We start from the raw sequence: 12,472 nt of genomic DNA, 5'->3' as shown, positions 1-12,472 counted from the left end.
GAGCCACCTGACCTCTCGTTGTCAAGCACCAACTCAGAGCCTGCAGTACGAGCTTTATTTCCATGTTTGGGCTCCTCTATTTCCTTGATGGCATTGCTTTTGTGACATCAGCAGAAGTCTAGACTATGGGTAGACATAAGAAAATACCTAGGCCTAACTGTACAGCAGATATCCTGGAGCAAGAGAACACTTTTAATTTAAATCAGACTATGAGGATAGGATGTACATCGATTATGGAATACTACTGTCCTAAAAACAAGAAAGGAGGGCATTTTCGTTTGTAAAATGGTAACATTTCCAATTCTGTGCATGAAGCAGTCCTCTTCCCCTTCCTCCTCCAGCCCCCGTGGCTGTTTTGGTTTAAGGCCATATGCTCTTCTTATACCAATACAGCAGAGCTGGAGAATAGAGGCACTTGAAAATAATGGATTTCAGTCTTTACAACAGTCTGTGTAACATGCCCTGAATTAAAGAAGATTGGAGAAACCAGCGTCTAAGCCAACCTCTACATAAGCATTTATTTTGAAAAGATATTTTACCAATTTAAAATGGTTCTCAGAAGAAAGACTGTGTGTCTCCGTGGAGGCTAGTTCAGGTCTTGGCTGCCACAAATCACTTCTTAAATTCACCAAGAAGAAAGAGTCTCCAATGAAACAGTCATTCTCTTGCGGATGAAGTGGCTTATTAGCAAAGGGGTCAGGATGACAACACCATTCTCCAACTAGAGCTCCCCAGTTCTCACTCGGCAACGGGAGCACCCTGAGGAGCTTCCTAGTGGAAAGAGGAAAAACTATTTTTTACAGAACAAAATGGAAATGTAGCATTTTCTTAATTAAATCAGCATGAAAGATGAAAGAAACTCATTAACTGCATTGCTTGCAATATTAATTCCCCCCCAGGTTACAAAAGTAATATATACTCACTATAGACAGTTTTGAAAACACAGAGAGGTATAAAGAAAATGAAAATCATCCTTTCTTTATAAAGAAAATGAAAATCATCCTTTCTTTACCACCCAAGAATAACGAACTACTTTGTACATGATGGTATATTTCCTTGCCATCCTTTCAAGAGACATAGTTGTACACAGGCACACAAAGTCTAGGATCAGAGGACATACACAAACTAGGTGTTGCTTTCATTGTTTTATTTAGTTATATCATGATTCTTTTTTTTTTGTTTATTGCAGTAACATTGGTTTATAACATTGTATAAATTTCAGGTGTACATAATTATACTTCTATTTCTGCATGGGTTACATCATGTTCTCATGTTCACCACCCGAATACTAATTACAATCCATCACCACACACGTGCCTAATTATCCCTTTTGCCCTCCTCCCTCCCCCCCTCCCCTCTGGTTACCACCAATCCAATCTCTGTCTCTATATATCATGATTCTTAATGACTACATTCTATTCCATAGATATGCAAAACTTTTTAGATCATTCCCTCCCTGTTAGATATTTAGGTTTCGAGTTTTTCATTATCAACAACCCTGTGGTGAATATTCCTATTAGAAAATAATGTGTACGTATCTAATTATTTCCTTAGGGAAAAAAAAGCCTATAAGTGTGAGATTACAAGCACAAATGATATGCATATTTTTAAATCCAATACCGGTATTGGCAAACTGCTTTCCAAAAAAGCCAATACCAATCTATAATTCTTCCACTTATCTTCTTCAGAATTGAATACTATCATTTTTCCATGTAATAGGTGAAAATGTCCTCAATACTGCTTTAATTGGCAATTCTTTAATTACCGCTGAGATTGAACTGGCTTTCATATTTATTGACCACTGTGTTTCTTCTGTGAATCGTGATTAATGACTATTTTCCAGTGAGGTATTAGCATGTTCTTATTAATTTGTAAAAAGTATATTCTATATTAAGAATATTAGTCCTTTCTCTGTAATCTGTGATAAATATTTTTTCAGTGTAATTGCCTTTCAATTTGGTTTACATGTTTTATGTTTTAAATCACTAAACCTTTCTTCTGTGATTTCTCCCATCACTATTTTTTAATAAACTTTTTACTTTGGTATAATTTTAAATTTACAGAAAAGTTACAAAAACAATACCGATAGTTCTCATATACACTTCACTCAGCTTTCCCTAATGTTAATAGCATCTTACATAACCATGAATATTTGTCAAAACTGTAGACTTTATCTGGATTTCAGTAGTTTTTCCCCTAATGTCCTTTTTTTCTCCTCCAGGATCCAGTGCATGATAACTTGTTGCATGCAGTCATCATGTTTCCCGAGTCTCCTCTGGTCTATGATGGTTTCTCAGCCTTTTCTTATTTTTCAGGACCCTGGGATTTTTTAAGAGTACTGGTCAGGTATTTTAGAGAATATTCCTGAATTTGAGTTTGTCTGATATTTTCTCAGGACTAGACTGCGGTTATGGGTTTGGGGGAAGAAAACCACAGAGGCGAAGTGCCCTTCTCATCACATCGTATCAGAGGGTATATTCTATCAACATAACTTATCACTGGTGATGTTAACCTTGATCACTTGGTGAGGGTGGTATCTGCTAGGTTACTCTACTGATAAAGCCCCTACTTCTCCCTCTGTGTACTCCATTCCTAAGAAATGAGTCATTAAGTCCAGGCCACATTCAAGAGGACAGAAATTAAGCACCACTCTGTCTTTTTTTTTATGCTTAGAACATCCTTATTATTAAAAAGCCCCTTATATTTGCTACCAGTTTTTTTTTTTTTAACGGTTTCATTTTTTTCTGGACAACAATAAACACCTGAGACTTTACCAGGAGGAAAGCCAATCGGTTTACCTCTATGCTACACTAAGAAGTTCAGTAGTCTAAGGGGAGAAGAAAATACGGCAGGATAATGAGGAAATTTCAAAATAATTTACCCCGAGAGAAACTGAGAATAGAAACACGCTCATGGTCTTCCTAATGCCCATCTGTTGTGAATGCTTAAAGCAGCCTGAATACTCACAGGCTTCCGCTCCCATCAGTGAACCAGCGCTTCCTAAGGGTCAACTGTATTTGATCACAGCCCTATTTATACCACTTACACATGTCATTCTACTTACAGAATTTAATTAAATAGTATGTAAACCAAGGAAATATGAGTGACTATTCAATTGAAAACTAAGAGTTCAGACTAGAAAAAAGCCAATTGTTAAAAAAAAAAAATTACTGGTGATTTAAACGTGGGAGATATAACTGTAGCACACTGGGGAAAGGGAGAAAAAGTAAAAATCTAGAATTCTGCAATCATATCACTTCAAGGGTCTAACTTCTCATTTCACTTTAAAGAAACCCAAACTGGAAACTGTAGATGATGAGTTTAGGAAGGCTTAAGTTAAAAAAGCTATACAGTAGCGGACTTATATTCAACAAAAGGTATTGGTTGCATAAAAAAAACTAGTAAATTAATGTACATTTGCATGTTTTAAATCAAAATATTTAAGATGTGACTGTATCATTTTCTAATGATTCCCCCATGTTAACCCTTTTTTTTTTGATTCTCCAATCAACTATGAGTCTCATAAAAGGGCAATTACAATATGGAAGAGGGTAGACAATTCATAACTCCAAAGGACAGAGCTAGGAACAAGAAAGGTTAATTTTAGTTTAATACAAAGAAGAACTTTCCCTTTCAAATTAGGAAATATTGCACCACTAGCATCAGTCAAGCGGCTGAGCCTGTTAAGGATATTAAGAAGCGATTCTTTCAACATACATTTTCTAAAAGTCTACTATGAATCAGGCATTCTGCTGACACAAAATGTTAATACACAAGTCCCTTCTCTCTAGGTACACATGTTCTAGTAGGAAATATAGACCTATAAACAAATAACAAAACCACAATATAAGAAATGCTCTAACAGAGTAGTGGTTCTAAACTCTTGGAGGGGCCGGCACAGACTTTTGAACATCTGATAAAATCTTTAGCCCCTTTCTTCAAACATACATTCCCACATGCACACAAAATTTGCATATTACTTTAGGGGATTCATAGATTCCCAAAACCAGTCCATGAATTCAGGGCAACATATACCAAGTGGTAGGGAGGTAGAGTGTTCATGGACTTCAGAGAAGAGGTAACATCTGAGCTGACTTTTGAAGGATAAATAGGAGTTCTCCAGGCAATGAAAGGAATTAAGGGCATCATAGATGGAGGAAACAATATGAAGACAGGCACCACCTCTGTTCAACTTACCACTGTATTTCTATTGTCTGGCACAGTGCTTGACTCATGGAGTAAGCTCTTAAATATTTGTTAAAGGAATGAACAAGCCTATTTTGATAACTATCATATGCAAGGCCCCTGGTTGGATCTGTTGCATATTGGGATGAAGGGGTTAACAAACCTTTTCCCTTGCTGCTTGAGAATCTGACCTTTGGTTTAACCACCTAGCTCTGTTACCCTGGAAACCAGGTAGATGGTAGGCATCAATTATATTGCTAGGCAACATTACTTATGGCAAACATGATCCCTGATTGGTAAACTACATCTGGACTCAGAGGAAGTACGAATGAGCTGTAAATATCTGATGAGGATGCCATTCTTTGGACTTCCCTGAATGCAGTCCTTTTTGGGGAACCCTAGAACTATGCCAAAGATTTGTTACAAGAGATATTAGCAGCTTAGGGCACGAGGCTCCTTCTCAGGGTCGCTCCTGCACCTGCCTGACGTGGATCTTGCACGTTGTACCTGGAACCATGTCAGATGGGGAGACAAGAGTCCCCAGATTGGTATGTGAGCTGTCACTTGCTTAAACTGCTGCAGGGCCCCTGCTCAGAGGACCTCCTGATGCTGCCCTGCTGGGAGGCTGGCAAGAAATGTGGCCTGTGGTCGTGTTGTGAATCTGCATGCTTAGTTGAACTCTGGCGGGCACTATACACACCTTATTCCATTTAATGCTCACTACAACTTTGTGAGATAAGAATTACCAGTCTCCTGTTACAGAGACGAAAAGGGAGGCTCAGATATATTAAATAATCTGTATCAGTTCACAGCGTCAGAGGTGATGAATGAAGCCAGGATCTTAACCCAAGTCTTCCTGGCTCCAAAACTAAACTCTTTCCCATGGAATATAGTCCATCCCCTGGCAATGCAGAATGTCAGTAAAAGAGACTGAGAAGGTGGGATGATGGCAAACTGTGTGGGTTGTTAAATGCCAACTTAAGGGGTAGGAACCTGGTTCTACAGATAGGTGGGAAGCATTATAGAATTTTAAGCAGGGAAGTGATAGAGCAGATTTGAATTGTGCAAAGAGGAAGAAGGCAAACAAAAGTGCCTGTTTAGAGTGGGAGTCAGGCCTAAATAGGCTCCTAGATCTTCTCCATCACTGAGATTCTCTGTCTCTTGACATTTTGCATGTAGTGCCAATAAACAGATCCTCAACACAGTGCAACAGACAGCAATGTCAACATCTCATCCGTGATCACAGAGTGAAACTGCACCAAGGTTTACAGAGATCTGGGAGACTTGATGCACATCAGCAAAAAACATATTTCAAACTTAACTTGACCCCATCACAGTGAATAAAGGCTATAATATATCCCATAACCATCTACATAAGACATCAGGAGCAAGACAGTGCCTAATTCACAAGTCACTGCAAAGACAAAAGTGTTTTTACAGCAGAAAGAAATTTTTCTGATGTTTTGAAAAAACATAATACTTTTAAGAACAAAAGATGTATTTTAATCACAGCTCTACTGACAGTATATCTATTGAAAACCTTGAAACTTTGATATGATCTGCTTCCCAAGAGAACTTTCAAAATAAAATAGATACCATTTTTTTCAAGGTAGTTTTTAGGTAAAAACCTGCCAAAGTTCAGAAGAAGAGTGAAATGATTTCTTCAACTTTCTCTCAGCTTAAGACTCTATAACACCAACACATGTTTATAATAAACGAAAATTTGCAGGTTAGTTTTAATACATCTTAAGCATAAGCTCCGGGGAAAAATAACTTGAAATACACAATTTTAATAAATGTGATTGATTGATGATGTTTATTTAAAACTTAAACATAGAAAAGAAAATGAAATGACCTTTAACTTTAAAATCAACCATTAATCAGTGATGATAACAATGGTAATAACACAGAGCTTTTACAGATTGGATTAGAACCAAGTGGATATTAAGAATTTTAAGAATCACATTAAATAGCTAAACCTCAAAATATGGCTGCTAGAATTTAGATAAATTCAACTGGCATTATCCAACCAGTAGGCTATAAATCCTAAGAAACTAGCTTTGCACTTTATTACCATTGTGCACATAGTAAGAGTAGAATCATAAAAGTACAACCATTTTATTTCAAAAGTTTGTATAATGTCACCAATAATTCAGGTAGTGCCTGTACTTTTTTTTCATCTCTTTGTTCTTTTTAATAGAAAAGTCACTATTCATAAGAATAGTTATTTTCAGACTACAATTATAGCTGGTCTGTCAAGTGGACCAATCAACTGGTTGGATATTCTGACATCTCCTATGTTCCCATAATGTCCATTCGGCTGTGTCCTTCTCGAGTTTCAATGCCCTCATGAGCGGCTGAGCTGACACCTAGCTCTGCTGGTGCAAGTGGAACAGGGCCCTGTCCAGAGACCTCAGGACACCTCTCAAATGCACCGAAAATCCAAAGGCTTATGTTTGAAAGTCTGTTCGTCCAACTGATGTAATTCAAGTCTGACGTGAATTTATTTCTAGAAGACATAAATTCTAAGCACAATGACCATTTAGCTGTTTCTGAGACTATTCACAAAGAAGTAAATATTGTTATTATTGTTGCTTGATATCGAGGCCTGCTAGTCTCAACAAGAGTATAATCAAAAATTGTATATGTTCAGATAATTTTTATAGAAAAATTCTGCGGAACTGGTAAAAACATAAATTGGAGAATTTTATTGTAAAGAACCAACGCATTATTTATTTTCAAATAACCAAAACAAATGGCTAAGAACATGTGATCCTAAATTAAGAAAAAAGACTGCTGTAATTAGCAGATTTCATGTGCCCTGGTGCTAATAAGTATTAAAAGCCATTAATGAGTCTTAATAAATAAAACAGTCCTCTGTACCTTACTTCTATAACTTGTTTGACAAGAATCTTTTTCATTTAAAAAAGAAAACTAACAAAGATTAGCTCTGTACTATCCAAATAATCATGAATCACAGAACCCAAGGAACAACTTTATGAGGTTCACTAATCACAGAATTTTCATGCCAGTAGGATTCTTTTAGTTTTACCTGATGCAATCTCCTCATTTTACAGATGAGAAAACTGAGGCCTAGAGAATTATAGTGACTTATTCCCAGAAAATAAGGCAGGCTGGTAAGCAGATCTTAACTCTGCCCCAGTGCTCCTATCAGAGGAGCTCCCAGTACAGATAAATCAACATATTCCAAGACGCTCTCCTGGAAAAGATGTTTACAATTAGTGGACTTTGATTATAGCACATACAAGCCTCTTTTGAAATACCTTTGGTTTTGTTTCTATTTAACAAGCACAGAAGATGTGATTACTACCCACATAAAACAGATAACTGAGGGAGAACTGAGAAGACCACTGGGTTTCACACTAACAGTCAACATGAAATCCCTGAGCAGATAGTGGAGGATGCTTGTTTTTCCATAAAACTGTGCTAGGGCACACTGCTTAAGAGTGAAATGTAAGCAAAGCCTTGACTGACCTAATAAGTATTTCTTTGCATCGTTCAAGAGCAGGCACAGGCCAGACACGCAGGTGTGACAGGAAAAGGCTTTCAGGTAAGCCTTGTATAAGTGAGGCAAGGACTAAGTCAAGTCCACCGTTTATCTTTTCAGAAAGAAAAAGAGAGAACGGTAGGGCATTTCCCTGGCACACCTAAAATACAGAGTCTTGAATCAAAAAGGTTTGAAACACTAAACTAGATAATTTGCTAGTTTGCTAATAAGACTAATTATGGAAAAGGAAGTGGAAGGAGTACATAAAACCAATTAAAAAGAGCTTGTTGAGCATTTCCTATTATATATGTTACAGCCTTTAACTCTCTTGACAAGTTTGGAAAACAGGCCTTATTGTGTCTACTTAAGAAGCAGCTGAGGTGGTATGGACAAGGGTCCCCAGCTACTGAGTGGTGAGGCTGCAGCTCAAACCCGGGTCCCATCCTCCCACCCTGGCCTCTACACTACACGGCCTCCTGATGGTCAGGACTGCGGAGAGTGGACACTGTCCTTCAGTGTTAGCCTCTAAGCCCTTCTAGTTCTCAATTCCAGGATCGTAAAAAGGACTGACATAAAACAGAAGATACACTTCCTGAATAGGAAAAATGGGGACTGCAGGTAACAGTTTTTCATATGCCTCATCCTTTTCCATTGAACAGAAATATCAGCTGATAATGAAGGAGTATATCCTTTGCTGTAAGCAGCACCAGGAAACACTGTTCCACTGAATTTAACACGTTCCTACTGTAACTTCTACGTCACCTCATTGTACGAGCACGCATGTTTCAGAAACTTCATGTGAGAATTAAACCAAAGCCTGAAACAGACTGAGAGAAGGTAAACTTTTTTGGTCAAACTACAGTCTAAAGTGGGCCTGTCACAGAGTGCTGCAACTTCGCCCCTTAGGTAATCTGAGCAAGCACGTCTCCTCTCCTCTGCAGACTTAGAGTCACCTCATTTCTTACCCAAGATAATCATTTAGAGGATGCTCTGTTCACAACCCCTCACTTATACTAGGGTATGTTTCCACGATCTCATCTACCTGGGACACTGCCAGGAATCAGAAAGCAAGCAAGAGAGGCTGGTGGAAGGCCAAAGAAAGCACCCTAATGTTTATTCAATTCAACCCAGCAAGTATTTATTGAGAGTGGACTATTCACCAGGCACTGTGCCTGATGCTGGGGATGATGATGATGATAAGAATAATCACAGTGGGAGCTATCACATACTGAATGCTTAACATGTGCCAGGCACTGTTATAAACACAAACTCATTTGATCCTCCCAACAATTCTATGAGGTAGCTCCTACTATATTTTTATAATAAGGACATTGAGGCACAGAGTGGTTAAGTAACTTGCCCAGGGTCACAGCTAGTAAATGGTGGATGCAAACCCAGACAGTCTGGCTTCTGAATCTATAATAATAGCCACTACATTATACTGCACTCTAAATATGAGTGAGGATAAGGGATACAGGGGGCAATAAGATTATCCTCGTCCCCAGAGCCTGCAGTTTAATCAGGAAAACAGGGAAATAAACCTTAGAGGAGCAGGTAAACCAATCCAGGGTTCATGGAAGGCTCCCAGCAGTAGATGCCCTGTCAGCAGAATTTAGGTAGGAGTCAACTAGAGGAAGATAGGGGTGTGGGGTGCATCCCAGGGGAGAGGGTAGCTTTCATTAAGCCCTAGGGTGGAGAAAAGCATGGAGAGACCATGGGACTGCAGGCTGATCACTAGAGATGAGCACAGAATGTGTGTAAATAATGGTGTGCTGTTTTGAGGGGAAGGAAGGAGATTGGGGAAGGAGGGCTAAACCATGAGGGTGCAGAGGCAAACAGAGGCAGACTCATAAAGGAACTAGCGTGGCACACTAAGGTCTTATGGAATTTACCTTGAAAGAAATGAGAGGCCAGGGAACGGTTTGAACAGGGGAGTCAGCTGCGTTTGGGAACACTCACTCAGTAGTGTAGAAACGATCAGATGGGGGTGAACCTAGAGGAAGGCTAAGCAGATGAGGAGCTGGTGACAAGTGCTATTAGGTGATAAGACAGTGGCCTTGACTGAGATAGTGGCACTGGGGGTGGAGGAAAGTGGCCTTACGTAAGAAATGTGGAGAAGGAAGTAGTAAAAGTACCAGGTGACTGACTACATATGCGGGGACAGGGAAGAACTCAAGGTGACAACACCAGGATTCCACCTTGAGGATGCAGGTAGAGGTTTGGCACTCATTGAGACAAGGAACTTGAAGAGGAGCAGGTTTCAGACATGAAGAAGGATCCATTCACATATAAGGCTCAGACACTTGTCTCAGAGGAAATGCATCTAACAGAGAACTCTAAATTCTTTTTTAAAATACTGTTAACAGTAATAAGGCTTTGATCTGTCTTTTCAGCCTATGAGTGACTAGAAGCTGAAAATTCAGGGGGAAGAGTTTGTCTCCAGGAAACAAGGAGGCTGACAGGAGAAGGGAGAAGATGGAAAAAATAATTAAAGAGACAACTGGGGAATACAAAGAGTACAGCCAAGTGCCCTTCCCATCTCAACAGGGTAATCACAGTGCAGCACAAGAAAATCAGCTACAAGATTAACCTAATCATCGAGAAAAGGTTAATTTGGGCTGTATATGCTCTGTTTTAATAAGCAGGGAAATAGGAAATGAATTTTAGAAAGGCACTAATAGAAATAGTTGAAATAAAAAGTTGGGCTGCAAAAGCTTCAGTTATTTAGGAAATTCATTTAATGTGGAAAACCTCATTCACCAACGTGATGGATAAAACGCGATGGACCCCACGTCTCTTTTCAGCAGGGAGGCTCTTCCACCGAGATAACCCTTCCTCCCTCAAAGCCAACATCCTATTGTCCCCCTTTGTCACCTTGAGAACACCTAACTGCTCTGTGATTGCTGGAGAGTTTTGTGGTTGATTTTGTTCAAAGTGACATTAAGCTGGCTCTCATTTTAAGGCCATATACTGCTTCCACGGCAATTACTTCAAAAATTCTCATAGAAAAAGGGAAAACTATTACCAGGCACAGAATTAATCAGCGTTAAATACATTCCTTACCTGTCCCTTATTATGACTTCACCGCAGGACTGGCAATAAAACGTGCAACATTCTGGGGCTTGTGGGCTTTGATTAAACATCGAAATCAGTTCTAAAAGACATCGATGAAATAGCAAATCTTAGGGACAAACAGCAAACATTGTGCACAAATATATTAATGTGCTTAAAAAGTTTAAGAGCCACAATAAATTATCATCAATAAACACTGTTTATGATCTACCCAGAAGTACACATTTAATTAGTACTAACTGATGACTCACACAGAAGCCAATATTGTGAAGTGTTTTCAAAATCAACAGATTTTGCTAAGTGTTTCAGAGCTAGGTGTTGCCCTAGATTATCCATGTAACATACCGCTGAGTTATCTCTCTCACCCCGTAAATATCAACATTAAAGATGAGAGAAAAGGAGCTATTTCCTTCACATCGAGCTAATTACACAGAGCTTCACCATCGTCAGCTTTCCTCTGCTATGTCTTAGGTACAGTTTTGCATCAGTGTGATTACTAGTAAATAGAGCCCTTAAATTAAGTTTAATTTGATTTAAACAAGGTTTATGTCTACTCTAGTATATTACCAGTATGTACAAGCAAAACAAATCTTGAAACCGGTCTTTATTGGGCAGGTCCCTGGGAATGGAATGGCTCCTAAGAAGAGTTCAGTTTTCCAAGAGCAAAACTCAACTTCTGACTAAAGCTGTGGGAAAACATATATTTTCCACATTATGTGAAACAGCAGTATAAAGCAGTATATTCCCTTAGTAAAGAAAGGAAACTTTCACTTAAAAAAAATAACTAAAATATTTGTCTATTTAAAAAAATCTAGGCGCCAGCCCGGTGGCCTAGCGGTTAGGTTCGTGTTCTGCTTTGGCGGCCCGGAGTGCGCAGGTTCGATCCCAGACGCAGACCTATACACCGCTCACCAGACCATGCTGTGGCAGCATCCCACATACAAAATAGAGGAAGATTGGTGCAGATGTTAGCTCAGAGACAATCTTCCTCAAGCAAAAAGAGGAAGACTGGTAACGGATGTTAGCTCAGGGACAATCTTCCTCACCAAAAAAAAAAAAAAACTGAAGAAATGAGTTCCTATCCATTAGAATCAAGCAATTTGATATTTGGTTTATGTTACTTTGTACGTATTTTAAGATTAAAAAAACTGGTGCTAGAAAGTTGAAGCCTTGGCAATTAAAAATTTTCCATTTAATTTCTAAGGGTGCCCACCAATCCCTATAGTACTAAGGTGAAATAAATAGGATTTTTTAATTTTGAACAGATAATAAGTAGACCCGGGTAAGACATCCAAAATATTCTTTTCAGAATCAATAAGCAAATTTTCAGTGAAACACTGCCCTCTGCTGGTCACCCAGCATGACCCTCTGGCTCAAGTTCAAGTCAGAACTTTGTGATACAGCAACATCCTGGGAGAGCACTGCCACCTGGGGATGAATCTAATGCTGGTGCTATATCAGATTTTACTGTAGCCAGTTCCATGGCAAGGGTCATGATTTGACCTATGTTACCTTCAAAACAGTGTAAAAATATGTTTACTATAGCCCTTAAAAGAACATTCTTATAGTTGAAAAGTCAGCTTTTTAAAAACCCTGAAACACAAATGAACACTAAAAATTTCAAAACTCACTTCCTACAATACATTTGGATTCAAGTTGACATCAGTACGCATCTATCTGATATCTATCCATTCAGCAAATATTTAT

General features: G+C 38.7%; 1 protein-coding gene across 2 annotated transcripts in view; it reads right to left on the bottom strand.

Moving 5' to 3' along the window:
• The window catches only part of UBE3D (ubiquitin protein ligase E3D), a 142,907-nt gene that overhangs the window by 119,099 nt on the left and 11,336 nt on the right, over positions 1 to 12,472 (bottom strand). For both annotated transcript variants that reach the window (XM_058566705.1, XM_058566704.1), the window contains exons 3-4: positions 10,757 to 10,847; positions 540 to 771 (exon numbers count right to left, since the gene is read on the bottom strand). In XM_058566705.1, the coding sequence (XP_058422688.1) occupies positions 540 to 771; positions 10,757 to 10,847 (323 nt within the window). The remainder of the gene's footprint in view (positions 1 to 539; positions 772 to 10,756; positions 10,848 to 12,472) is intronic.

This window comes from Diceros bicornis, chromosome 23 (assembly GCF_020826845.1).
Source record: "Diceros bicornis minor isolate mBicDic1 chromosome 23, mDicBic1.mat.cur, whole genome shotgun sequence".
Lineage (NCBI taxonomy): Eukaryota > Metazoa > Chordata > Mammalia > Perissodactyla > Rhinocerotidae > Diceros > Diceros bicornis.
The sequence above is the reverse complement of the archived record's forward strand: the minus strand, read 5'-3'. Positions and strand labels throughout refer to the sequence as shown.